Here is a 27,972-nt window from a genome sequence, read left to right as displayed (position 1 = left end):
CTGGGGGCATCACAAGATCTATAAAAGAGAATTTAATATAATTTCACTGTATATGTATATGCCAATAAGGGAATCCTTTTAAGTATTCTAAGATTCCAGTGTTTGGGACTGTTTTATTAGGTTCTTGAGGAAGACTAGAAGGGGGATAAGTGATATCCACAGGAAGACTGATCTATCTGCCCATCTCCAGACCTGGTTTGCCATCAGGAAATACTATCACATTAATTCAGTCTTCTGATCTCTTTATTTGAGAGCCTAATTCTGAGAATATATAACCTTGAAGTTGACCTGAAGTAATGCCAATAACCCTCCTGAATTTATTCAGCAATAATTCACAAACTACCCCCCAGTCAAACCATCCTCAACCCAATGTTCCTGAGACTCCAGCTGTTATATAACAGCTTATTCCTTGTTTCCTTTCCCTATTTTTCTTCTAGCTATCTTTTAAGATCCTTTTTAATTTCTTCCAAGACAGCCTTGTGAGATGGGGACCAATTTATATCATCCTCTGGGGCTTCATTTGGAGATGATCTGCTTTTAGTGACCTTAGGGTCTGAAATCTATTCTTCCCTTTCACCATACAAACTATGTTCAGAGTTCTTTTTGCTTTTTGCTCATTTTTTTTAAAGTTGAGGTCTACTTTTAGATCAGTGATGACTAACTTCCAATGCTAGGTGGATGTAACCAGATCCTGTGAAATTCTGGAGTTTGGGGGTTCACTATTTGCCTTTTGTATTTGTATTGGATGTCTTATAATTAGTCTGATAATCTACTGGCCTGCAACCAAGACAGAGTAGCCAACACTGCTGTAGATTCCTCCCTCTAGATTCTCTGGCATGGAGAGAATCTTTTCACTCAGTATCTGTGCTCAGCCCATCTGTGCTTGGCCTATCTCTTTCTATGCCTGATTGAAACAGACCTTTTCTGGAGATCTTCAAAATTATCTTCTGCTGGTAATTTGTTACATTACCAACATTCTATCATTCCAAAACAAGTTCATAGGCTGGATTTGCTGTTAGTTTGAGGGTCATGGGAAGAGCTCAGAAAAAGATATCTCCTCTATACCATCCTGGCCCCTCTTCTCTTATTCTTATCTCCCAATTCACTATCACCTCCCAACTTCTCACTTTAAAACTAGCTTATCCTTTCATGGAGCTCTCTGGAAAAAGTGCTCCATAGATAACAAATTTTCTTTCATCTTAAATGTTTTCCTCTCCTACTCTTTTCAAATTCTGACTCGTATAGAAAACTGGTTTGCTCCTATTGACCAGCCTAACTAGTCACCCCTTATAGTGATGGTTCTTGCACTTTTACTCATTATCCCCAAACTCATTATTCAAGTTGGGACAATATTTGTTCCCCATTGCTATTTCCAGATCCGTTGTCTGATGTTTGCATATTATATCTCCTTCAGTTGATGGTGGGGCAGGAGATAAAGTGCCAGGTCTAGTATCAGGGAGATTCATCTTCCTAAGTTTAAATCTGGCCTCAGACATTTACTAGCTGTGTCACTTCTCTCTGACTCAGTTTTCTCATCTGTAAAATGAGCTGGGGAAGAAAATAGCAAACCATTCCAGTATCTTTGTCAAGAAATTCCCTCCAAAGGGGTTATGAAAGTCAGACAGGGCTGAAAAACAACTTAACAAACAATAACAATCAATACATTAAGCTCTTTGAGAGTAGGCATTGTTTTTTGTCTTTCTATTATTAGTGCTTAACACAGTGCTTGGCAAATAGAAGGCATTTAATAAATGTTCATGACTGATAATTTTCACTTCAAAATTTTTATTCTGCTACATCTTTTTTCCAAGTGGTTATTCATACCATCCTATGGAATAGACTTGTCGTCCTCACCCCCCTCCAATTAGATATTGGTCAAAATCTATTCTTTCATGGTCTAATTCAGGGGCAGGAATGCTTTTTTCTACCATTTGGCCCTTGATACTTATAATACCATTCACAGGCCATAAAATATTATTAACTTACAGAACTCAAGAAATGAGAGGTTATTGTAAGTAGCTTTGAATCAATGCCAGGCATTCAGACTCTACTTCAGAAGGCACAACTTAGTTGGGCTGGCCACACTGTTTGAATGCCAAATGTACACTTGCCAAAAAAAATTCTTTTATGGAAAACTCACACATAGCAACCGCTCACAAAGTGGTCAGAAAAAAGTGATGCAATGACCCTTTTAAGGTCTCTCTTAAGAATGTTAGAAATGATTGTATGACATAGGAGACACTGACACAGGTCAGCCCATCATAGAATGCCATCTCTGAGCAAAGCAGAATTGAATTTGCTCAGAAGAAACACAAGATGAACAAAGTTAGAGAAGCCACCCAAAATGTTCATAGACAATTTGTGCCTGACATATGGCAGAGAATTCTGAACTCACATTAGTCTCATTAGCCACAATCAGACACACTAAAAATGCTAACATAGAGACCACTTGTAGATATATAATTACAGAATATGCAAAAATAAATAAATAAAAAATAATTGGCAGTGAAATCTCTAGTAGCTAGAGACCTGAGAAACTTTAAAGGAAATAAGGAGTTCTTAGAGGTAAAGGTAAGAAAAGAAGTCATTCTGAAGACAGGAAGAACCTATGCAAAGACACAGAGATGGGAGATAGAATGGCATATGAAAGCACAAGAAAGTCAGTTTTATTGGATCAGAGAGTCCATGAAAGGGAATCATATGTAACACAGCTGAAAAGCTGGTATTGGTGTAGAGAGGAGTGGAAAAAGACAAGAGACAGGAAGAGGTTATTGCATTTAAGAGGTTATTGCAAAATTCCACATGAAACCAGATGATGAAGCGCTGAACCAATTTGTGAATGTTGAATAAAGGGACAGATATGATGAGGCAGAAATGGAAAAAAAAACCCTGAGAATTGAATTAATATGTGTGTATTATGAGAGAGTGAGAAATTGAAAATGACTCGGAAGTGGAAAGCCTACATGATAGAAGGATGATGGTGCCTTCAAAAGAAATAAGTAATTTTGGAATAGAGATAGGTTTTAAGAGAGGGATGGTTTTTATTTTAGATACGTTGACTCTGAGTCCCCTGTGGGTGTTCAATTTGTGACATCCAATGGGCAGTTGGTGATATAGGAGTCCATTCAGGAGAGAAGCTAGGAATGGATATATTTATATGAGGGTCATTTATGTAGAGGTGATAATTGAAACCATGGGAAGTGATGAGATCACTAAGAGAGAGAATAAAGAGGAAGAAGAGAAAGGTCCAAAAAAGAGCCTTGAGAAAGCACCCATAGTTAATGGAGGGATACACATGATGATCCAGAAAATAAGATGGGAGGAGACAGATAAAAGAACTAAGAGAGAGAAAGCAGTGTCACAAAAACTCAACACTGTTAAATCCTACAGAAAAGTCAAGAAGGATAAGATTTGGGGAGAAAAGTAGAAATTAAGAGATCATTGATAACTTTGGAAAAAAACAACTTCTGTTGAAAGCCAGATTGCAGAGTTGAGAAGTAGATGAGAAAAGGAGTGGAGGCAAGAAGAATAGAGGACCAATCATAATTCCCTGAAGTTCAGTTTTCCTCTCTATAAATAAAATACAAATAGTATTTGCAGTTATGAGGCTTTTATAGTGATTAGAGCCCAGATCCAAATATATATTTAAAATATATTTAGAAAGTGTCCAAAATCATCTGTAGAACTTCATGACCATAAAGCGATATAACTTGGGCATCACGAATTATTTCCTAGTTCCAAAATGGAATTAACACAGTCACATGTGGCACTTCATTAAAGAACTCCCACTTCTGCCATCATTTCAATTGGAAAGTGCCTGAAAAAGACTAGTACATGAGTGTTTTGCCATTACCACCATACTTCTTGGCTCTTCATGCTTGTTGTTCAGTTATTCAATCCTGTCTGACATTATGATCCCTTGGATCATAGTATGTCAATGTTGTCCATAGGATTTTCTTGGCAAAGATACTGGAGTGGTTCACTATGTCTATTTCTAGTGGATTAAGGTAAAAAGAGGTTAAATGAATTGTCCAGGGTCATACAATTACTGTTAGAGGCTGGATCTGGGCTCTGGTCTTCATGATTCCAGATCCGGTGCTCTATCTACTGAGCACCCAACTGCCTTTATTACTTTATGCAGACATTCATCAATTACCTGCTCTCTTGGCCAGTCATAGAAAAATGAAGCAAAAAGGTTTGGTTCAATGGAGTAAGATTCACAAATTCTACTGGGGTGCAGTCTGGTGAAAGACCAGGCTTTCAATTGTATTGTCATCTACTTATAGTCCAGTCCTTTGGTAGCTGCATGTAGTGTTCAACCCTTTAGGCATTACCACAGCTTTAGTGTCTTCTGAATAATGCACCTGCATTCTAAGCATTAGTATTTCCTGAATGGTAGTGAATGCTCCTTGAATACCTACTGCTGCCATCAATCTGTCACTCATATTATATCAGATTGTTGTCAGTCCACAGTTATAATTTTGCTCCATCTATAATTTCAACGGTAGACTGCTTCAAAGCCAAAGACTCTGGCTTGTGGATGAAGTATACTGTGTGCTGCTCAAACTTATGCTGGCAAATACATCTGCTTTCATGTAACCATCCCTCTTTTGGTTCAGGACTGCTCCCAAGCTTCCAAGCTGGTATCTGCATTCATGACAAATGTTTTGTTTGGGTCATCATAGGCCAAAATGCCTTACATGTGTAAGGCATCTGTCCAAGGCTTTAAAAGCTTATTCACGTTTGCCTGTCCAGTGATACTCAAAGTGTCCTATTGTTTTGTAGGGGGTAAAAAGACAACCTCTGTGGTTTTTATCTTTCTGTTTCTTTCCCACCTCAATAACATATACTTGAATGAAGTCATTCAGTAGTAGTTCAGCATAGCAGCATAGATTTTAACAAATTTTTGGTTGTTAACTTCTAAACCCTAAACAAGAGGTGATGAAAGCAATCTTTTCCTAACTTTCTTTGTGAGAGGAATCGGGTAATAGCTACTGTACAAATATAACCCAGAAAAAAACCAGTGACTGTCTAACAGATAATTGAGGGTATCTTGAATCCTTTGTAGGGTAAATTGATACACTTTGGTCCTCTTGTTCAAAGTCCATTAGTCTACAAATACATCTTTTTAGTATTCTTTGGTACCATAACTATGGGAGATGCATAAAGGATAATTGATTCTGAGATGATAGCATTCATCAGTATGTTCTTGAGATGTTCTCTCTAGAAGGTACAGTGGATAGAACACCAGCCCTGAAGTCAGGAGGACTTGAATTAAAAAAAAAGAAGGAAATGGCAAAAAAAAAATGCCTAGAAAACTCCAAATGGGGTCACAAAGAGCTAGACACAACTGAACAACCATATAAACAGATTTTTTAAAAAAATTATTTGAGACCTAAGTGCATGCACTCTAACTTGACCTAGTCTTTCATCTTAGCCATTACTATTTCTGGTTCTATTAATTTTTTTCTTCTTTCTTCCTTTCTTCTCCTTCTCAACTTCCTCTTTGCCTTTGTCTTAATCTTCATCATCATCTTCCTCTTCTTTGTTGTCTTCTTCATTTGACTTTTTTCTTTTAAATAGAATTTTATTTTTTCAATTACATATAAAGATAATTTTTAAAAATTTATTTTACATTTGAACACAATAGGAAAAAAAACACCATTGCCATGTTCACAGCAGAATACAATAGAGGATTTAAAATATAAAGCAATAAATTTCCATTTCTAGAAAGCCTATGTAATAAATACTACACATTATGTTTAGAGCTATCCATCTTTTCTTTGCTTCCTTGTAGGTTTTCTTTTGTTCTCTGTTATGCACTTTTTATTTTATTCTTTTTCTTCCTTTCCCCAAGAAGCAGATATATATTGTTACATATAATATTATTCAATAAAATATATAATTATTTGCTATTATATGTTTATATAATTATGATTATCTAAATTGGAATAATATAATGTTATATATTGTGTATATACACAAACATATACATGTATGCATACAGAGTATATATATATATATATATATAATATATATGTATGCATATACATTTGTATACATCTATTCAAGACAATGCCATGCTTGTTTGTCCTCTGTTTCACTGTAGGTGGATAATATCTTCTTTTATTCATCCAAGTCTTTCCGTGTCTTTCTAAATCTACCAACTTATTTTCTGCACCACCAACATTGCAACTTTGTATTGGCTAGTTATTTTTAAAAGTCTGGAGCAATATTAATATAACTGAAATATAGTGTATTTGCCCTATTTTCTCTTTTGATTAAATCTATTTTAAATTTAACCTCTCATTTTTTAAATGTAGCTACTGCTAGGTTTTGTGTGATTCTAATTGTAGCTCTGTTGTATTTGAATTGTTATTTTGTTTATTTTTCTTATTGCTCTTAATATTTTCTCCTTGACCTGGGAGTTTTTCAATTTGATTCTGATAGTCCTGCAGATTTTTGTCATGGGATCTCTTTCAGATGATGACTGTTGGATTTTTAAATTTCTATTTCCCCCCTCTTGTTCTAACATTTCAGGCCAATTTTCTTTAATGATTTCTTGTATTATTGTATCAGGATTTTTTTTTTATTATGGTGTTCAGGTAATCTGATTTTTCCTATGATTTCTCTTCTTGATCTGTTTTTCAGATGAGTTGCTTTTCTTATAACTCATTTCACATTCTCTTCTATTTTTTTCCATTCTTTTTATTTTGTTTTATTATTTATTGGTCTTTTATAGCTTCACTGGCTTCCCTTTGTTCAATTTTAATTTTCAAGGAGCTGTTTTCTTCCTTAAGATTCTGTATCTCCTTTTCCAGTTGGTTGGCTTTCTTTTCATATTTTTCTTGAAATGTTTTTATTTAAAATTTTTTTTCTTCAATTTCTCTTATTTGATTTTTAAAGTCTTTTTGGGCAGGAGACCATTTGATATGATCCTTGGGATAGAAGAGTCTTTTTTTTTTTTTTTGTCAAACCCTGTTCTCTATTTCCATAGTAACGTTCCATAGGAGAAGTGGTTCCTTCTCCTTGGCCTGCTCCTTTTTATTTATAATAGATTATTATTGTAATCACCTAGAATCCTGAAATGTGCGGGTGGTATCTCTAGCCTTGGATTCATCTTCAGTTTTCCCCTCTAGCCAGGAACCCAAACCAAGAACTCTGTTCTCCTTGTGACTGCCCAGAACTATCAGCATTCCTGCCCTACTGCTCTTTCACTCACCATGTGTGTGCTAGTTCCTTCTTGTCCAGGGTCAAGTTTCAGCAGCAGAACTGGGCCTGATGTTCATTATCAGCATTTCTTCTTCTGTTTAGATACCAGACTCCCCACACTGTCCAAAAGGTGAAAATTCTCGGGACCAGGGCTTCTGGCCCACCCAATCTAACTTAAATCAGGGTTCAGTGCTTGCTGTTTCAGAGGCACTAGCCTGGAGATCTTTACACTTCACATGGTATCTTCACATTACACTTCACATATTATTCTACCATCTTTCTTTGCACCTTCTCTAGAAGAAAGATCACTGTTCTACCCCAACTCCTGTTTGTTTTTATGACTCTTATGTTCACCCCAAGGCAGTACTTTGTCTGGTTTGTGGGAAGATCTGGAGAGCTTGGAATTTTCTGACATCTTTCACCATCTTCCCAGAATTCTCCTAATAATTTCTGTAATTTAGCATTCAAACAAAGCACAAATAGCTTTGTACCTCTGTGCTGATATATGGAAGTAACCAAATGTGAAATATGAATGACTTGATGTTTTGACTATCCCCAAAGCATTTTGTAATATTTTTGTAAGCCCTTTTGCCATATCAATTTTTGGAATTTTATAATCAGACCTCCCAAAAGTATAAAAGCATTTCTACTAAGTTTCCCCACATGTCAGTCCCTCTTCACTATCAGGGGCCCTCCAACTATAAAAGTGCCTCTGATTCCCATGAAATTCAGGTTTCTATGTTTATTCCCTGAAGGGGTATTGCACCTTTTGAGAAAGTTCCTAAGTTGGTCAGATGTGTTTCTCTGCCAAGATTTACTCTGTCCTATACCTACCACAACAAAGAATTTTTCTGTCTGATCCAGTTGGCCTTTCCTCCTTTTCATTTTGAGGAGAGGGAATTGATTTTGTTCCAACACTGTCCTCTATGAGGTTCCATTGATTTGTCTTCCTGGAATCTAATGGGCCTGTCACCGGACTGTGTGGTTGATGTGACACTGACATCAGTCTCTAGGGAGATATCCTGCCGTGGACATCTAGACATAAGTAGAGGTGATCTTTGCCTGATGGAATATAGCCTCACCATCAATAGCATATTTGTTGTCTGTTGTAGTCAGCCAAGAATTTTTCTTAACCTCTTGAACAGATGAGAACTCAAATGTCTTTTCAAGCTTGATTCTCAACTGCTATATTTTACTGCTCCATTTGTTCACAAAAGTAATTATTTTATTAAAAGCCTCCTCTGCCTCACATGAGTGGGGGGAAGGGAGTCCCAAAACAATGTCCAATAATTATTTACTATCTGAATGGTTTTTTTTTGGTAACTTTATACATTCATTATAACAATCTGTAAATGAATAATTTTTGGTCTTCTTCCTGAGTGAAGCCTCATGGGAATTAATCCTTTTTAGACCCTTATGTCATCATCAGGTAAAATATTAGAATAGAGGTTTTTTTAACTATTAGGAATGAGGGCATTGTTGGCAAGTAGAGGAAGCTTAGTACTGTGGGGAAAGTGCTACATGTTGAATCAAAGGAACTGAGTTCACTATCACTATCCAGCTATTCCCTACCCATAAAAATAGGCCATCTCTTTTAGCAAAAAAATTATAGTAAAGCAAAACAAAATAAAATTATATTGGCAATGTCTGAAAATGAATGTTTCGTTTTATCCCTTTACTACAAAACTTCCCAGTAAAGCAATAAGAGGAATAAATGTCTCATCAAGTATTTTCTGGAGTCATAACTGGTCAATGCATTGATCAGAATTTCAAAATCTGCCCAAATTATTTTCCTTTACATTACTGTGATTATCATAAAATTTTTTCATGTTCTGTCCATTTCATTCTGTATCAATTCTTACAAGTCTGCTATTTCTCATGACACAACTATATTCCATTAATTATATATCACAATTTACTCAGTAACTTGCCATTGACTATTAATAGTCACTCACTGTTTCCAGTTTTGTTTTTTTGGTGACAACAGAAAGTTCTGCCATAAATATTTTTTGTGATATATGGGTCCTTGCCCTCTTTCTCTGAATTCTTTGGGTTCTAGTAATAATATTGCTTGGTGAAAAGGTATAATTATAAATTGTTTTCCAGAATGATTGGACCAATCATAGTTCGACCCATAGTTCCAATGAGCTCTACAGCAATTTTTCTTTTTCTTTTATGTCATCTTTGCCAACTGAAGTGCTTGAAGTGGAACCTCAGTTATTTTAATTAGCATTTCTCTTAGTAATATGAAAATTTTTTTCACATAGAGGTGGACAACTTGTCTTTCTTCTTCTGGAAACTGTATATATTCTTTGACCCTTTCTCATTTGGGGAATGATATATAAATACATCATGCATTATTCTATGTATGTAGGTACATATATATTATGAGAAATAAGGCATTTTGGGGAGAAATTTGCAAGAAAAATTTTTCCCTAACTAATTATCTCCTTCAAGGTGCTGACTGGATTTTTATTTTTATCAAAACCCTTTTTGACTTTTTAATAATAATTTTCATTGCATCTTTTATGATAATCTTTGTCAGTTGTTTGATAAAAAACTCTTCCTCTATCCATAGTTTTATATATCCTTCTCTTCTCCTCTGATTTGGTTATATATGAACCTTTTTATACCTCAGTCCATGAGTCTATCCAACATAACCCATAAGTAGTTCTATACAGATCCTGCAGACCTCCAATATGAGGAAAAACTATTATTGCTCCACGCAGTTCATTGCACTTGTCAATATTTCTAATTATTAAGTTTTTCTTGATATCAAACCAAAATTGAGTGTTGGGTTTTTTTTTTTTTTTTGGTGCAAGTTCTACTAGTTCTGCCTTCAGGATCAACAAGATAGGTCTAATCTGTCTTTATGAGGGCCCCTCAAACACTTAAAAAAGGATTTATCATGTCCCTTAGAAGTCTTCTCTTCTCCACACTACCATCCCCAGTTCCTTCATCTGATCCTCATATGATATGGATCTAAATCGTTTCATTATTTTGAATTCCTTCATTTGGAGAAACTCTATCCTCTCAGTTTCCTTCCTAAAATGTGGCTTTCAGGATTGAACACAACATTCTCAATATATTCTGACCAGAGCAGAATAGAGTAGAACAATCCTGAAAGCCATATATTTCAATGATGCCCAAAATTTTCTTAGTTTTTTTTTGGGGGGGGAGTAACTTTTACATTACATTACCAATCTATAGTGAGTTTGAATGAAATGAACAAAGAAAATATAGAATGGTACAAGAAACCATAGAGATTATTAGTCCAATCTATACTCCCTTCTTTTAATTAAGGAAACAGACCCAGAAATGAAGGGACTTGTCCATAGTCATATAGTAGCAGACTTGGTCTTTATCCTAGGTTCTTTTTACTTGAATTCTAGGATTCTCTTTGTGAAAATAATATATGACTCTGAAGGGGACTAAAGAGATCCATAAACATAAGTCTAATAAATTATTTGCCCAGTTCCCACTCATGTTTTACTTATTATTAAGATTAGTCCTTACTCATTTCCATATATTCAGGAGTTAGTCCAGTATATGGCTCCAAGCTATAATCCAGGTCCCACTGCTCAGGGTGCTTTGATTGTGTAGAGTCAGTTTCTCCAGGTTCTGTCTCATCCTTCAGCTTTCGAAATAGTTTCTTGAGTTTTCTGAGAAGAGAAATGGGCCATTCACCAAAGGCTACATGTAAGAATAACAACTTTTATTTATATAGTATTTTAAGGTTTATAAGTTAGTTTCCAGTTTGTAAGTTAGTTTCCTTAATAACTCCATAAAAGGAAGGTAGCATAAGCATTATTATCCTCATTTTGTAGGAGAGGAAAGCAAAATTCTGAGAGGATAAGTGCTAGCTAATAAGTATTAGAACCAAGATTTTCTTTTTATTATGTTATATTGGGGCAGGGACAGCCCTGACAGCATTAATATCTTTCCTATTTCACAGAAGAAGTAGAACAAGAATGTGGAGGTTTAAGACAATTTTCATCATAGGAAACAGAAATGAATACAAAGTTTGCCTTACTTTAAAAAAGAAATAGCATGGGTGGAAATTCCCTTTACCAAGGTAGGATGCTTGATTGGAAGTTCTTTGATATTTTTAATTTTTCCCACTCAATTATATTTTGTTTTTTTCCAATTATATGAAAAGATAGTTTTCAACATTCATTTTAATAAGATTATGAGTTCCAAATTTTTCTTCCTCTCCCCTCCACAAAACAGCAAGCAATCTGATATGTTATACAATCAGTCCACATTAATCATGTTGTGAAAGGAGAATCAGAACTAAAGGGGGAAAAAAAGCTGAAAATAGTCATCTTTCATCTGCATTTAGACTCCATAATTCTTTCTCTTATTTGGATAGCATTTTCCATCAGGAGTCTTTTGGAATTGACTTGCATCATTATATTGCTGAGAAGAGCTAAGTCTATCATAGTTGATCATCATCTAGTGTTGCTAATATCATGTATAATATTCTCCTGGTTCTGTCCACTTCATTCAGCATCAGTTCATTTAAATCTTTTCAGGTTTTTCTGAAATCTACCTATTTATCATTTCTTAAAGCATATTAGTTTTTCATTACATTCTGATGCCATAACTTGTCTAGTCATTCCCCAATTGATGGGCATTCCCTCAATTTCCAATTCTTTGCCACCATAAAAAGAGTTGTTATATTTTGTACACATGTGTCCTTTTCCCTTTTTATGATTTCTTTGGGATACAGACCTAGTAGTGTTATTGCTGAATCAAAAAGTATAATAGAGTTTTACGAACCTTTGGGCATAGTTCCAAATTGCTCTTCAGAATGGTTGGATCAGTTCACAACTCTACTAACAATGCATCAGTTTCCCAATTTTCCCACATCTCCAACATTTAGTATTTTCCTTTTCCATCATATTAGTCAATATGATAGATCTAAAGTGGTACCTCAGAGTTGTTTTAATTTGTATTCCTCTAATCAATATTTATTTAGAACATTTTTTAAATATAACTATAGAGATAGCTTTAATTTCTTCACCTGAAAACCATCTGTTCATATCCTTTCACCATTTATCAATTAGACAATGACCTGTATTATAAATTCTACTCAGTTCTCTATGAGGCTTTTATCAGAAATACTTGATGCAAAGATTGTTTTCCATATTTCTGCTTTCCTTCTAATCTTGATTGAATTGGTTTTGTGCAATCAAAATTATCCACTTTGCATTTTATAATGTTCTCTATATCTTGTTTGGTCATAAAGTCTTCCCTTCTCCATAGATCTAACAAGATAATTATTCCTTGCTCTTTAATTTGCTTTCACCCTTTATATCTAAATCATGTACCCAACTTGATTTTATCTTGATATATGTAGAGTGAGATGTTGATGTATGCCTAGTTTCTGCCATACTATTTTCCAGTTTTCTGAGAAGTTGTTTTTTTTTTTTTCCAGAATGGTTGGGTCAGTTCACAACTCTACCAACCATGCATTAATGTCCCAATTTTCCTACATCTCCAACATTTATTATTTTATTTTTCCATCATATTAGCCAATCTGATAGATGTGAAGTGGTACCTCAGAGCTATTTTAATTTGTATTTCATTTATAAGAATCAGAGTTCTTATCCCAGAAACTGTAGTCTTTGGGTTTAAGTGTTTTGATTTTAAATGGTGGCTTAATAAAGTTGGTACAGTTTCTTTGTACAAAGCTCAAGTACACCATGGAGGGTGTTCTTATCTAGATAGGAATTTAACTGGAAGACCTCTAACATCTTTTTGAATCCTATGATTCTGATTCAATTGAGGATGCTGAACTACTGAAAATATATGTTTGAACGCTAACCTCTGCAAGCCTTTTCTCTTTTCTTCTGTTCCCTGAGCAATAGCCCAGAAATTTGACTTTCAGCATCAAAAATTTAAGTTAAACATAAATAAAAAAATTTTGACAGCAATATACATTGGATATGGGTAATTCCTTCACTATATTCATCTTTCCTGCCATTGTTAGACTGATTTTCCTTATGCAAGACTCAGTCATGTGACATATATATATATACTCTTCCCCATGACTGTAAGCTTTTTGAAGGCAAGAATTGCAGCATTTTTATTTTTGCACCTTCAGTACCTACCATACTACTTGTAAATAGCAGACATTTAAAAATATTTGCTAAATTAGCTTGTTTGTTTAATGGTCTCCTCTAAGATGAGAAAGTTACTTGAGCGCAGACACTTCATTTTATCTATACTTTTTAGCTTATCTAGTAAGCCCAGAATTCAACATATAATAAGTATTGTATGTAAGTGTGGGTCTATGTATCCATATATATTATATGGTGGGTGTGTGTGGTGTGTGTGTGTGTGTGTGTGTGTGTATGTATGTACAACTATGGGGCAGAAGGGAGGAATCTCTTCTGGTTCTCCTACTATCCCTTTAACCATACTTCTCAGTTTCCCTTGCTGGATTTTCACCCTTGTTGTGCATTTAAAACATAGATGATTCCAGGGTTCTATCCCTTTCTGTCTTCTCATCTCCTTATGGACTGATACATTTGGTCATTTTATCAGCTCTCATGGATTCAAATATCATCTTTATGCAGGTGATTCTCAGATCTATTTGTCTAGCTTTATCCTCTTTCTTGTTCTCTAGTTTTACATCTCCAGTTGCTTATTTGGACATCTTGAACTGATTGCCCCATAGACATGTTAAGCTTAACATGTCTAAAACTGAATTCATTATCTTCCTATCTCCCAAAATCATCTTTTTTTTTTTTTTGGCTAATTTTCCTATTACAATCAGTGGTACCACTCTCCTTCCAGTCAACTAGACTTACAAGCAAGGTATCATCCTCCACTCCTTACTCTTTCTCATTTGCTCTATCCAATCTGTAATAAAACCACCTTTCTACTTTTCTACATTTTACTTTTGACCATATGCTATATAAACTGGCTTTTTTTCTGGTCCCTACACAAGATTCTAATATCCCAACTCTGAACATTTTTCACTAGCTGATACCATTCCTGGAATTCTTATCTCATCTCTATTTCCTGACTTCATTCAGGTCTTAGCTAATAAGAAGCCCTTTCCAGTCTTCCTTAATCTTGATGTTTTCTGGAGCAGCTAGATGATACAGTGGACCAAGCCCCAGCTCTGGAGTCAGGAGGAACTGAATTCAAATCCACACTCAGATACTTAACACTTCCTAGTTGTATGGCCCTAGGCAAGTAACTTAACCCAATTGCTTTGCCAAAAAATGAAAAAAGAAAAAAAATCTTGGTGTTTTCACTTTGAGATTCCAGTTATCCTGTATATAATTTATTTGTACATAGTTGATTACATGTTGTCTCTCAGACTAGTCACTCCTTAAGAGCTAGAACTGATTTTTTATCTTTATTTGTAATCCCAATATTAAGCACAGTGACTAATACATAGTAGTTTCATCATAATAATAACAATAAGCTTAATAAAAGTACATTGACTTGACTAATGGGTATCCAATAAAAAATGTATCCAGTGATTCAATGAATAAGTAACTAACATACCCTTCCCCACTTTATCCCTCCAGTTTTTCCTAAAAAAAAAAAAATTGGGGGGGGGGGAAGGAAAGAGTGGCTGCTACAAGGACATTTTAAAAAGATGGAGTCTTTCCAGAGCAGGAATTAATAGAAGTTCCATAAGATATAACATACAGATGGAATATTTGGAAAACTTCAGATTATGATTCTGATCGTATGATACATTCTCTCATTAAAATGATTTCTTTGATGTTACCCTTTTTTTCTTTTCATCTGTGTCCTGTCCCTTTTTAATAATACGTTTTCAGAAACGTTTCCCTAGAAGTCATGAAGCTTTTGATCTTTCACTTCCTCAAGGAGTCATCCAACTACAATAGTAATGATAGTGGTAGCAAAGTCTTTAAGATGCTTGGGACACCTGCTAAATGAAACAAGAACTCTAAAACTTGGGATTTTGATATTTTGATTTTTCAATAAAGACTGAACAATACTTCTGATGAAAAGAACTGCACAATCTCAGCAGTCCAAAGAAGCCAAAAAGGCCATTTAGTCTCAACCTATATGGGAACAAGAATTCTTTCTATAACATAGCTGGTAAGTGGTTATTATGCTTTAGTAGGACTCAAGCCTATATAATGCTATATACTCTGCCTTTCTTAAAGCAAGATAAAATTTTATTAATTTTTGGTTGACTTGTTATTAGCTCACATTGAGCTGTGGCACACAAATCTCCCAGATATTCAACCATACCTCTACCATCACATGCTTATACAATTGATTGAATCTAAGACTTTACATTTGTTTCTATTAAATTTTATCTTTTTAAAATTTGGGTTAGTGTTTTAGCCTATAAAGGGCTTTATGAGTTTTGGTTCTGTCATCCATTGTGTCTGCTATTCCAGCCATCTGTCATAAAAGGAAGGCATAATAGAGACTCATTGAGTTTAAGGGACCTGCCTTAGATTGTAAAGCTAATTAATGACAAATCTGAGATCAGGGTCCAAAATCTCCTGACTTCAAATTGCCTCTAGTTTTCACATCAATAACTTACTTTGGGTTATAATCTGGGAAAGGGTGACATTTTACTTATGTCACATCACCTTTGTACTTCTCTGCCTTAAGCAATGGCCTAACAGAATGACCCACTTAAGAAAGCTTTTAAAAGTTGCATTTAGTTCTTCTTTTTTAAAAAAAATTCTTGTCTCTTCTGAGAAAAGAACTAACTAAAAGTGGTATGGGCTGCTCTGTGAGATAGCGATTTTTGTCTTCAAACAGAGATATGTTGCCCACTTGCCAGGATACAATGTAAAGGTAATTCCTGTATATGAATAAATTGTTCTGCATTATTTCTGAAGTCTCATGACCAATGACCTCTGAGGTTTCTTCCAATTCCAAGATCCCATGATTTTATCAAAGGGCTCCCTTTCAAATATATTTTACCAAAGGGCAGACCTGAATTTGTAGAATTCAGATGTGGGGATTATAGGGTTGGTATGTATTGAGGCTACCTGCAAAAGGTTTCTGAGGCTGGTCTGGCCACAAAAAAGGAAGCTCAAAGAGTAACATTACAATCTGTACTCAAAGCCCATTGTGCTTCAACCAGATGTTAGAACTACAGTAATCAGATGTTCAAACACATGGAAAAGGAGCAAAAACAATCATCCCAAACTACAAATAGTGCAAGATTCGATTCTTCCATTCTGCTTACCATACCCAAAGACTTCTATAAAATATCTGCCAATATATATTAAGCTCTGACCCTGAGTCTAATGGTCTAAAACCCATAATGTTTATAATTATCTGACTGTCTGGTCAGCATATGTTACAGTTGTTTAAGGACATGAAAACAGAGAGATGCGTGAGTGGGGGAAATCGTCTGGGAGGACAGGACACACTATCAAGTTTTATCTATTATTATATTCTCATTAGCTCAAGAGCTGTACTCATGGCACTTAATGACTACAGGTTTATTGCTTCCCTTGCAACATTTTATTTTTCCATTCTGAGTTGAAAGTGGCAGCCACCAACTTCACAGGTATCTGAAGAACCAGACCCAGGACAGTCATGAAAGGCAATATGGATTAATGGAGAACTTCCCCATATGGAGCTTTGGGAGTCTATTAAAAATACAACCTACATATTGTGCCAGGTTTGATCGGGGGGAGGGGTAAGGGAGGCTACAAAATTCTTCAGTTTCTAAATAGTAACCTAAGAGAGTTAATGCAGCTTCTCAATGTCAGCTTAGAAGAACTCTAGTGAAAATTCTCCAGAGCTTGTGTTTGGAAATATAGATAAATATATAGACATGATATATATGTATATAAAAATATCTCAAATACATACGTACATATGTATGTATATTTTAATTAATGCCTTGGATCAAGTTATTGGTTGCATGTTTATTCATTTGTAGATAACAGGAAGCTGAGAGGGATAGCAAACATGTTTTTCAAGCACATTCTTATAGTTTAATGAGTTCATTTTTCCCCCTTTTTCTCATTTGCTCATCTTCAGATCTGAAGTACCATCCCCACTATTGTGGGCTTTTAAAATTTTGAGCCATTCAGAGTTAACTGATTTAACTAAACAGCTAGTATCTGAGGCTAGATTTTAAACTCAGATCCTCCTGATTCCAGGGACTATTGTTTTTAAAAGATCACCAAAAATACCTCAGTGATCACTTTCATCAATTCTTTCTATCTCCTCTATAAGACGGCTTGGAGGAAAGTAATTGGAAAACTATAGAGACTTATTTAAGTTTGAAATATTATTTACTTTTCTGTGCCTCAGTTTCTTCATTATAAAATATAATTGTAACCACATAAATCAGTTCTATCACTTAAACCTGTAAACTTAATCTAATGGTGTTGTTATAGCTCAACATGTTTGGAATTCCCCACTGGAATGTGTGTTTAAGACCTACAGACACACAAACTACTCTTATTATAGTCCTAACTTGCTCTGACTTCAGAGCTCCATCTATCCACTGTACCACTTAGTTGCCCCTTCACTTGCTTTTAATTGAAAATAATATTACTCTACTTCTCTACCCATCTCATTTATCAGATTTCATATGACTCATTGCTGATGCAGAAAATCAAATTTATCCTCTAAGGACAAAGATTTAAAAGCATAAAGGATAAAGAAAATGATACAGGCTTTGAAGATAGTTTCAAAAAATACTTTGGGCAATTTGACAATAAAATAAATTGCCTCTCAAGCTAATTACTTTGAGAAACACCATAGAACAAAAGAAAGGATATCACATTTGAAGTCAAGGGTCTTGGATTTAAAAAATGACTTTAGTACTTGATTGTGGGTATGATCGTGTCATTTGACTTCTCTACATTTGAGTTTTCTCATGTATAAATGAAGAAAATAAATCTATCCTACCTATCTCATGTTGTAAAGAAAGCACTTAAGGAATTGAAAAGTGCTTTGCAAATAGTCAGTATTGTTACTCATGACTCAGCTGAGTGCACAAGTTTTGGTACATTGTCTTAGAAATCAGTCTCATTATATTGTCATACTTCACACATATATCTCCTTATGAACCTAATGCCATTTCATACCTCACGGACTAGATTCAGTTAATCATAAGATTTAGAGGTCAAAGGAACTTTAGAGTCATCCAATGTGGCCCTCTTCAACAATGAGAGGATCCAAATCAGTTCCAATTGATCTGTAATGAACAGAACCAGTTACACCCAGAGAAAGAACACTGGGAAATAAGTCACACAAATAGACCCTATGAACCTTTGGGAGGGCTTTCTAACTGCATATCTAACTGCTCTGTTCATAGAGTGCAGCACCTTCTCAGATGAGGCCACACCATGCTGGGCGGTCCTGTGCCAGTGTCTGCTATGGCCTGCTATAATGAAGTAGTAAGGGTAGGGTTGATGAGGAGAAAGTCTCTACATACACAAAGAAGCATGACCCCAAGCATCATTTTCAAACATGCTGCCCTGACTTTGTAAATAAAGCACAATGATCATAACAACCTGTTCCTGACAACTTAAGACCATTATTATGAACATCTGCTATTAATTTAGTCTACAAAGAAACATTCAGGGCCCACTGAAGTGGGCAGGGATACTTGCCCCTTCATTAAATAATCTTAGCCCATTCATTATTTGAGATCTTGTATCCAGTGTTTATGGTTTTTCTGTCTCCTCATCTGCTCTCAAGACTGTCAGCAATACTTCTCACTACAGCCTAAAACAGATTCACATCCCCTTCCAATTTCTTTTATTTTCCATTCAACTCAATAAACACTTAATAAGCATCTACTATGCTCAAGGCCATGTGCTTTCTAACTTGCTGTAGGCTTGGTAATCAGATAATACCCGCATTAAAATTACATGTAAAATAAGAGTAAACAAGCTGTGAGTATGGGCCTGAGGGTTCTCTTATGAATAAAATTCATGAGTTTTTCTGAATAAACTTTGTGACATTTACTTTGTCCATTTATTTTGACCTTTTCAGTTGTTTCTTTACTCCTTAAATCTTGAAAATATACAAGATAGATAAATTTACATTAGCTGAGTTCAAGTCTCACTCCTCAATATCTCACTCCTTGGCAATTTGACTTCTGACCTCATTGCTGAAATGAAACTTTCCTTTTTAAAGTTAAAAAAAATTGCTGCACTTTATTCTTCTCGTGATCTCTTTGCAACATCTAGTACCATCGACTACCCTCTTCTAGATATTATCTCCTCTCAAGAGTTTTTGGTAACATTATTTTCTCTTGTTTCTCCTTCAATCCATCTGGTCATTCTTTTTCAATTTCACTTTCTAGATATTTATTATTCATATTACACCCCTAACTGTATTTGTACCCTCAAAGCTCTACCTTAGATTTCTCACAATGTGTTCTATCTCTTGATGACCTGATCATCCCTTCATTTCTACGATGCTAACTTCCATTTATCTCTCCAGCACCTGCTCTCTATTCTGATCTCTGGGACCATATCACCAACCAGTTATTTCTAACTCAATGTCCCACAGGCACCTAGGTTCAACATATTCAAAATAGAACTACTCATCATTTTTCTTCCCAAATCCATCCCTTTTCCAAATTTCCATTTTTCTGTCAGGATTACTATTATCCTTGCCATTACCCAGTTTAAAAATCTGTGATATCCTCAAATATTTAATCTTCCTCTCCACACATATTTAATCGGTTGTTAAATCTTGGTCATATCTCTCTGCAATTTCCATTCTCATCATCATCACCCTAATTAAAGTTTCTCATCCCTTTCCTTGATATTACAACAGCCTCTTAATTGTTGCGAAAAGTCAGAAGCAGAAGCAATGGGTGAAAATGATGTGGTACAGATCTTTGGAAGGATGTAATAATAACCCCCAAGGCTCTCTGGCCTTGGGGAGTGATGTAGTTAGAAATGATGTGTCTGTTTCCTTAGGCTATACTGCCCAGGATGCTGAGCCCACAAATATTGCTGGCTTTCAGATGACAGCCTACTGATCAGTGATTAATGGGATTTCTGAGATTAATGAGCTACTTGAATTTAAAGAAGGCTCAGAATAAAATTGGGTATCTGCCACTTGATCTAGTGACTATTTCAGAGCTAAAAACACACTTCCAGAAGTGAACTCTGGATACTGCATCTGCTCACAAATTCAGAACCAGACCACTCCTCATCTTCACCTCTAAGCTATAAAATTAACATGACACTGACATGGAGCATCTGGTCTCTCTAACTTTTCTAAAAATTCACTTTCCTACTCTTGGTTCTTTGCTAACTTCTTTTGGAATCTAACTTGCTTTAATTGGCATCATATCATAATGTACTTTGTACCTTGACTAGTTGATGATGATGGTGGTGAGAATGACCATGACAAGGATGACAAGACTTTCTTTTGGATATTAAGAAGAACATTCTTTTTTGCTCTTTTATGAACCTGGGAAAAGAATCTAATTTCTTGAAGGGGATAGGGTTTTCCACCACAATCATGTACCATAACTTGTTTACTCAGTTTCTCAATGATGCGCAATCATAAAAGTGCCAGTTCTTTGCTACCACTGTGAACTGCTATAAACATTCTGAAACATATAGGTTCTTTTCCTTTCCTCCTAATTATCTTTAGAACTACTAGTTCTACTAGTAGTACTGCTGGATCAATGATGGAATTGTAATGGAATACTACTGTGCTATAAGTAATGATGAGCTCAATTATCTTAGAAAAACATGGAAAGACTTGTGTGAAATAATGAAGAATAAAATAAGCAGAACCAAGATAACATTGCATACAGTAAAGCAATCTTGTTTTAAGAACAACTCTGAGTGAATAAGTCATTTTGACTATGAAAAATATCCAAATTAAATATGGGGTCACGTGAAGAAAGAGGTTATCTTTATCCAGAGAAAGAATTGATTAATAGAAGCAGAGAATAATTTTATACATACACTCATATGTATACATATATACACACACAAACACATACACATATACACATTCATTTGTATTTAATAATAGCCTTTAGAGTGAGGGGAGGAGGGAAAGAAATTTATATGATAATTTTATCATATATTTAAAAAGAATAGCAAGTTATACAAAACATATGTACAGTTTCGTGTGCAATCATCTTTTTAATTATACTATGGAAATTCATGTTTTTATTTAATAATTTTTTTAAAAAAGGAATTTTTTTACAAAAGAAAAAAATAAGGGGATAGGAATGTTGATTAGAGAAAGCTTCCTCAGGAAGCTCACCTAAATTGTCCTTTAGAGTTGTAATTGGCTTCTGAGGGAGACTGTAGAGATTCTTCTACATGATATCCTTCAGAATGTCTGGTATAGCTCAAGTGCAACCCTATATGGAGACAAGAGGATGAAGTAGGGATTCAGCTGTTCCCCTTGAATCCTTCATTACACACATATCTGGTCATGTCAGTACTATTTCCCCAAATCTTTCACTAATTTTTACAGCATCCTTGTAATCTTATCATCGGTCTAAAGGGCAGAGTGTTCAATAAGATGCTGGATTTATTCTGCCTTTAATTTGTTCTATGGCCTTGTTAACATTTTAAATGATCCTCTTCCTCCTTCTCTGCCCCTTCCTTTCCCCCATACAATTGGTGAGCCTAAGCTAATTTCAGAAAATGGCTTCAATCAGACTATACCTCTGGGGCCACATTGGGTCTTTCACATATGATCTGTGGCTCCTATAGACCTCTCATTTCTACATCAGAATATTCTATTACACTAGACTATATGAGACCTTTAGCAGTCATGTGGCTCTGTTGGTTAATGGTGATTGCAAACATGACTCTGGAGTCATATCACAATGTGTACTATTGGAATAATAGCAAATTAGAAAAATGTTTTCTTCTGGCTGATCACAATATATTTTGTTGCAGCTTTAGCTGCACTTCATCTTTAACAGGTGCCAAGAAGTCATAGAAAACTGATATTTCTGGAAAAAAAAATTCCTTGCTTCCTTAATTCAAAACAATTGCCAAAATGCTCTAGACTTGGGCATGAAATATTCCAGAAACACTACACCATTTAAACGGCCCCACTTCTTCCCTTCATTTAAATGTTAACAAGTTCAGTAAGACATGAAAAGATGGTGCCATGAAACAAACCAGACCCAAAGGAAATTAATCCCTGTCATCTATGTTTAGTCATACTTGGTGGGTCATGCTATTAGACCATATCCCTTTAATACCTGGGAGATCTAAGATAATTTGTATCAATGGCTCCAAATCAGTAAACCAATGTAAGAAAGAACGCTCTTATGCTGTGGCTGTGTTCATTTAGTCCTTGATAGCACTGGAAAAGTTCATCTCAGAGACCCTGTCCACTGCTTTCTAGGAAGCAGATTAAATTGCTCAAACTATATCCAAGGTGAGCTGCTTTTCAACACTCAAGGCTCCAACTGTATTCCATCAATAGCTTCTTAAGTCTCAGGGGAAATCAAGATTGGGCTCATAACAAGCAGAGTGCTACTTTGATGACTCTTGGGGCAATATGCAACAAGAACTATAATATTCATTGAATGGTACTCTGATCTTTTACTATTAGCCTCTGACATTGACAAGCCCTTGTTGGCTTTTGGTTTCGTAACAGAATTTTTATTGAATCTTTGCAGTGTAGTGGAAAGAATGCTGAATTTGGTTTCAGATGCCTAAGATGCAAATCCCACCTTGGATGCTGACTGTGTGACCACTGGCACCTATACTCTCTGAATTTTAGTATTCTTACTAGTCAAATAGAAATAATATTTGTATTATTATTGTGATAAAAGTACTTCATAAATTTAAAGAAGTAAATAAAGTAAGCTATGATTATCATTATAACTGGCTCCCTAGTGTTAGATTTCCTTTCTGCAAAAGTTGATTGTATTAGATTAGCTCTAGAACTTAAGAGAACAATGTTTGGGGGAAAGAATGATGGATTAGGAGCTAGGTTAAGGTTCAGCTCTTACTCTCTCTGTGATATGAAACCACTCCTTTCATCTTTGTGGGCCTCAGTTTTGTTGTTATTCAGTTATTTGAAATTGTGTTCAATAATTCAGGTCACCATTTGACATTTTCTCAGCAAAGATATTGGACTGATTTGCTATTTTACAAATGAAAAAACTGAGGTAAATAAGGTTAAGTGACTTTTTCAAGATCACACAGTAAATGTTTGAGGCTGGATTTGAAATTACATCTTCCTAGCTCCACTGTAGCACTTTATTCACCATGTGACCCAGCTTTCCAGGCCTCAGTTTACTCATTTGTATAATGAGGATTATTTCTTTAGAATATCTCTAAAGTGCTTTCCAATTCTGAAATTCTATGGTCCTATAGAAGCTTCTCAGACTACTACTATGGTATATATATTCTCTATACTCACCAACTTCAGTAGGCTATAAATGAACACTGACTAGAAATATTTACTATACATATGAAAAGAACATTAAATGGAAAGCATGGAGATTTTGATTATATTTCTGCCTGCTGTGCTATAGCTGTGTGAGCTTAGCAATTCATGACCAATCTGGGGCTTAGTTTTCTTATGTATGAAGTAAGGGAATTGGATGAGATGACCTCTAAAGTGACTTCTAGTTTTAAAATTCTATGATTTTTACCTTTACACCATCACTGTGGTTGACTGATCATTATTCTACCTCATATCCCACTAGAAGGCTGCAGAAGGTTCTATAACTGGCCACAGATATCAGACACAAAGAAAAAAACTAGCTTTGGCAATCATGACTCTGATGGAGAATGCCAATATAGGACAGGGATAATGCATTATCGTAATTAACAATAATAATAATAATAATAATAAACAAGCACTTATATAGCCCTTGTTATGAATCAGGCACTGTATTTTACTATTATTATCTCATTTAACACACTCACCAATCCTGTAAGATAGGTGCTATTATTAAAAATATATAGCTCTATCCACTGTTCCATCTAATTGCCCCCAGCTTAGATCTTAAGAATTTTTTTTCCTTTCATAAAAGTCTAAATATCTTTAAAATGATATACATTATCTTTACTTCTTTGGGGTCTAAACAGGACAGATCTAATCACTTTCCTATGTGACAATCCTTCAGATATTTGAAGACAGTCATTATTCTTGTTCAAGCTAAACATTACAGTTTTTTCAACCAATGCTCATATGACATGAACTTAACGCCTTCCACCATTGTTTTTGCTCCTCTGTATGCTCTCCAGATAATCAATGTCCTTACTAAATTTTTGGTGCCCATTACAATAGGACTAGACCTTTGAGCTTATGTCCAGGTCAGCCTTTTTTTTTCTGCAACTGATTGTCTCAGAGAGTGTCCTAATACATTAAAAGCTACAAAGAATCATATCACCAATATATGCCAGAGATGGGAATTGAATTTAGGTCATCTGGCTCTGGGATTAATTCTCTGTATCTAAAGCCCCTTAGTGCCTAGTGCTAAACATAACATTTCAGAAGTGAGAAAGGTACAGAAGAGCTGATACTTCTTCATTCCTGAATGCAATGCATCTTATTGAAGAATTAGCTTTCTTGTTGGGCCTATTACAAAGGTAAAATTTTTTGTCTAGCCCTACTTTTTTAATAGCTTTTCATTTTCAAAATATATACAAAGATAGTTTCCAACATTCACCCTTGCAAAATCCTGTGTTACAAATTTGTCTTCCTCCTTTCCCCCTCTCCCTCCTCCCCTAATCACCAAGTAATCCAGTATATGTTAAACATGTGCAGTTTATATATATATAATATATATATATATATATTTCCACATTTATCATGCTGCATAAGAAAAACCAGATCAAAAATGGAAAAAATGAGAAAGAAAAAAAATCAAACAACAACAAAAAAGGTGAAAATGCTATGTTGTGATCCACATTTAGTCCCCACAGCCTTCTTTCTGGATGCAAATAAATAGCTCTCTCCATAAGTCTATTGAAATTGGTCTGAATCATCTCATTGTTGAAAAGAGCCATATCTAACAAAGTTGATCATCACTGTTTTTGCTGTTCAATGTTCTCTTGGTTCTACTCACTTCATGTAAGGCTCTCCAGGCCTTCTATCCCTACTTTTACCATCTTATAATTACATATGCAACTTATTGAACCAAAATCTAAGACTTTATATTTCTCTTTATTAAATTTTATTTTATTTTACTTGACCTCAAAATTCTAGTCTTTCAAAATCTTCTTGAATCCTGATTGTCACCCAGTATGTTAGATATTTATTATAACTTTGTGACATTTACAAATATAACAAACATGAGAGATAAAAATGAATAATAGCACCATCACAGATCATTGAGGTAGCAACACTTTTTTCTCTTCTGCATTGAAAGAAAACTATTAATGACTACTTTTTGGGTCTGACTTTGAATTTTGGGTCAATATAAGAAAAAAAAAGTCCTCTCAGTGTTATCTTGGCAAGCTGCCCATTACTTCTACTTCTTAAACCAGAGACTCTATGCCTTTTTGTCAGAATGTTAAATCCTGTTCTGGGCTCAAGATTTAAGTTTGTTATTAATGCTTGTGTAAATGTAATTTCACCTCTTTGAGTCTCAGTTTTCTTATCTTCAAAATGGAGATAATATTTGTACTATCTATTTCACTATAATATTATTAAGATCAAATAAAATAATGAAAGCAAAACACTTTTGTAATTATAAAGCACTATGTAAACACAAAGGAAAGCCATTCATTTTCTATCACTTAATGTCCTAAAATCTCTTCTTGGAAAACTTTTTCATTTCCTCTAATAAATTTCTATTAACTTTGTGGAAGCCCTTCCTTTTCTTCTATTTATTGAAAAAACAATGAATCCAGTAAGATAAAGAATGAAATAATATATTCAATAGCAGCAAAGTGTAACCATTGGGCCATCGTATCCTAACCAGGAACTGGGCATGGAACCCCAGTTGCCTGACCTGTGTGTAAAGCCTTTTCAAGTGTTAAGCCTGAAACATCTCCATGGATCATTGTACATTGCAACAAGATTATACGATGATCACTTCTGATCAAAGTGGCTCTCTTCAACAATGAGATGATTCAAATCAGTTCTACTTGTTCATGATGGAGAGAGCCATCTACACCCAGAGAGAGGATCATGGGAGCTGAGTGTGGACCACAATATGGCATTCTCACTCTTTTTGTTGTTGTTTGCTTGCTTTTGGTTTTCCTTTTTTGTTTTTACTGGTTTGATTTGATTTTTCGTGTGTGATAAAATAATTGCATAAAGTAATACAAAAAAATTGTATAAGTAAATAAATAAATTGCATATATTGGATTTAACATATATTTCTACCATGTTTAACATATATTGGACTTCTCACCATCTAGGGGAGGGCATGGGGAAGAGGGGGAATATTGAAAGGTTTTGCAAGGGTCAGTATTAAAGAATTGTCCATGCATATGTTTTGAAAAATAAAAAGCTTTAAAATAAAAAAAAGAAACATCTCCATGAATTCAACTATCCAGAATTCTACTGTTGCCCTGCACTGACTTCCTGCAATAACATTGTAGTCATTCCTTAGAACCAAGTCACCAGGGATATGATCTGGAAGGATGAACTCATTGCCAAGTTTTGCTCCATCAGTTTTGTCATTTCACCAAACCATACAAGGTAAATGATAACAATTCAGCCAAGGCCATCCAACACCAAGCCTCTAGTGACCAGGACCTTTTCTAGGGCCTCAGATAGTGTCTTGGTTTGAAAAAAGAAAAAAGAAAAGAAGACAATGTCACTACATTAAAGAGCAGAACACAGAGTAATGTATAAAAGACTGAAAAAGGAAGGAAGGAAGGAAGGAAGGAAGGAAGGAAGGAAGGAAGGAAGGAAGGAAGGAAGGAAGGAAGGAAGGAAGGAAGGAAGGAAGGAAGGAAAGGCTTTCTGATTGCCAAAGAGGATTTAGTATTTGATCTTAAGGGTAATAGGGAGGCACTGAAGTTCAGTGAGTAGGTGATGACAGTGTTTAGATCTATGCTTTAGGAAAATTACTTTAGTAATTGAATAGAGGACTGATTGGAGTGGGGAGAAACTTGAGACAGGCAAAATTACCAATAGAATATTGTAATAGTCTGGCATGAGGTGATAAGAGTATGTACCAGAATGGTATTAGTAACAGATGAGAGAAGGGGATGTAATAGAGAGATACTGCAATGGCGAAATAAATAGGCCTTGGCAACAGATTGGTTATGAAGGGAAGGGGTGGGGAGAGATAATGAGGAATGCAGGATGACACCTACTTTTTAGTGTTAGGGAGTATAGCAACAAAAGAGATAAGAGGGTGGAAGGACTGGGGTGAGGGGAGATAATGAATTTTGATTTTGACATATCCATCTCCCAACTCAAGACACTTTCATGCTAGGAATTCTCTCTCTACTCATCTGTCTTCTGTCTTCCCTGAAAGCCTATAAATCTTACCTTCTACAGAAAGCCTTTTCTGATCTTCTTAATACCAATACCTTTTTTCTGTTGATTATCCCCAATTTATCATTCATATATCTTATTTCTACATAGCTCAGTATATCTTATTTCTCCCATTGTATTTAAACTCCTTGAGAGCATAACTGTTTGTTTTTCGTTTCTTAACATCCAATATACTACTGGGGAAGAACAGAGACATTGGGAAAGATCCTGAGGTTGAGAAACATAAACTTGGAGATTTTAAGAGGATAAAAGGGTCTAACAAACTATGCTCCATAGAATCATGAAGAGTCAGACATAACTGAAGGACTGAATAACAAAAAAAGCCCTTATCAAAATGCCTGGTACAAA

The 27,972-nt window shown here is 35.1% G+C and overlaps 1 protein-coding gene across 1 annotated transcript in view; it reads right to left on the bottom strand.

The window, feature by feature from the left end:
- ANO2 (anoctamin 2) overlaps positions 1 to 27,972 on the bottom strand; it is a 214,305-nt gene that overhangs the window by 51,541 nt on the left and 134,792 nt on the right. Inside the window, exon 8 of the mRNA XM_031938303.1 lies at positions 10,729 to 10,874. Coding sequence (XP_031794163.1) covers positions 10,729 to 10,874 — 146 coding nt within the window. The remainder of the gene's footprint in view (positions 1 to 10,728; positions 10,875 to 27,972) is intronic.

This window comes from Sarcophilus harrisii, chromosome 5 (assembly GCF_902635505.1).
Source record: "Sarcophilus harrisii chromosome 5, mSarHar1.11, whole genome shotgun sequence".
Lineage (NCBI taxonomy): Eukaryota > Metazoa > Chordata > Mammalia > Dasyuromorphia > Dasyuridae > Sarcophilus > Sarcophilus harrisii.
The sequence above is the reverse complement of the archived record's forward strand: the minus strand, read 5'-3'. Positions and strand labels throughout refer to the sequence as shown.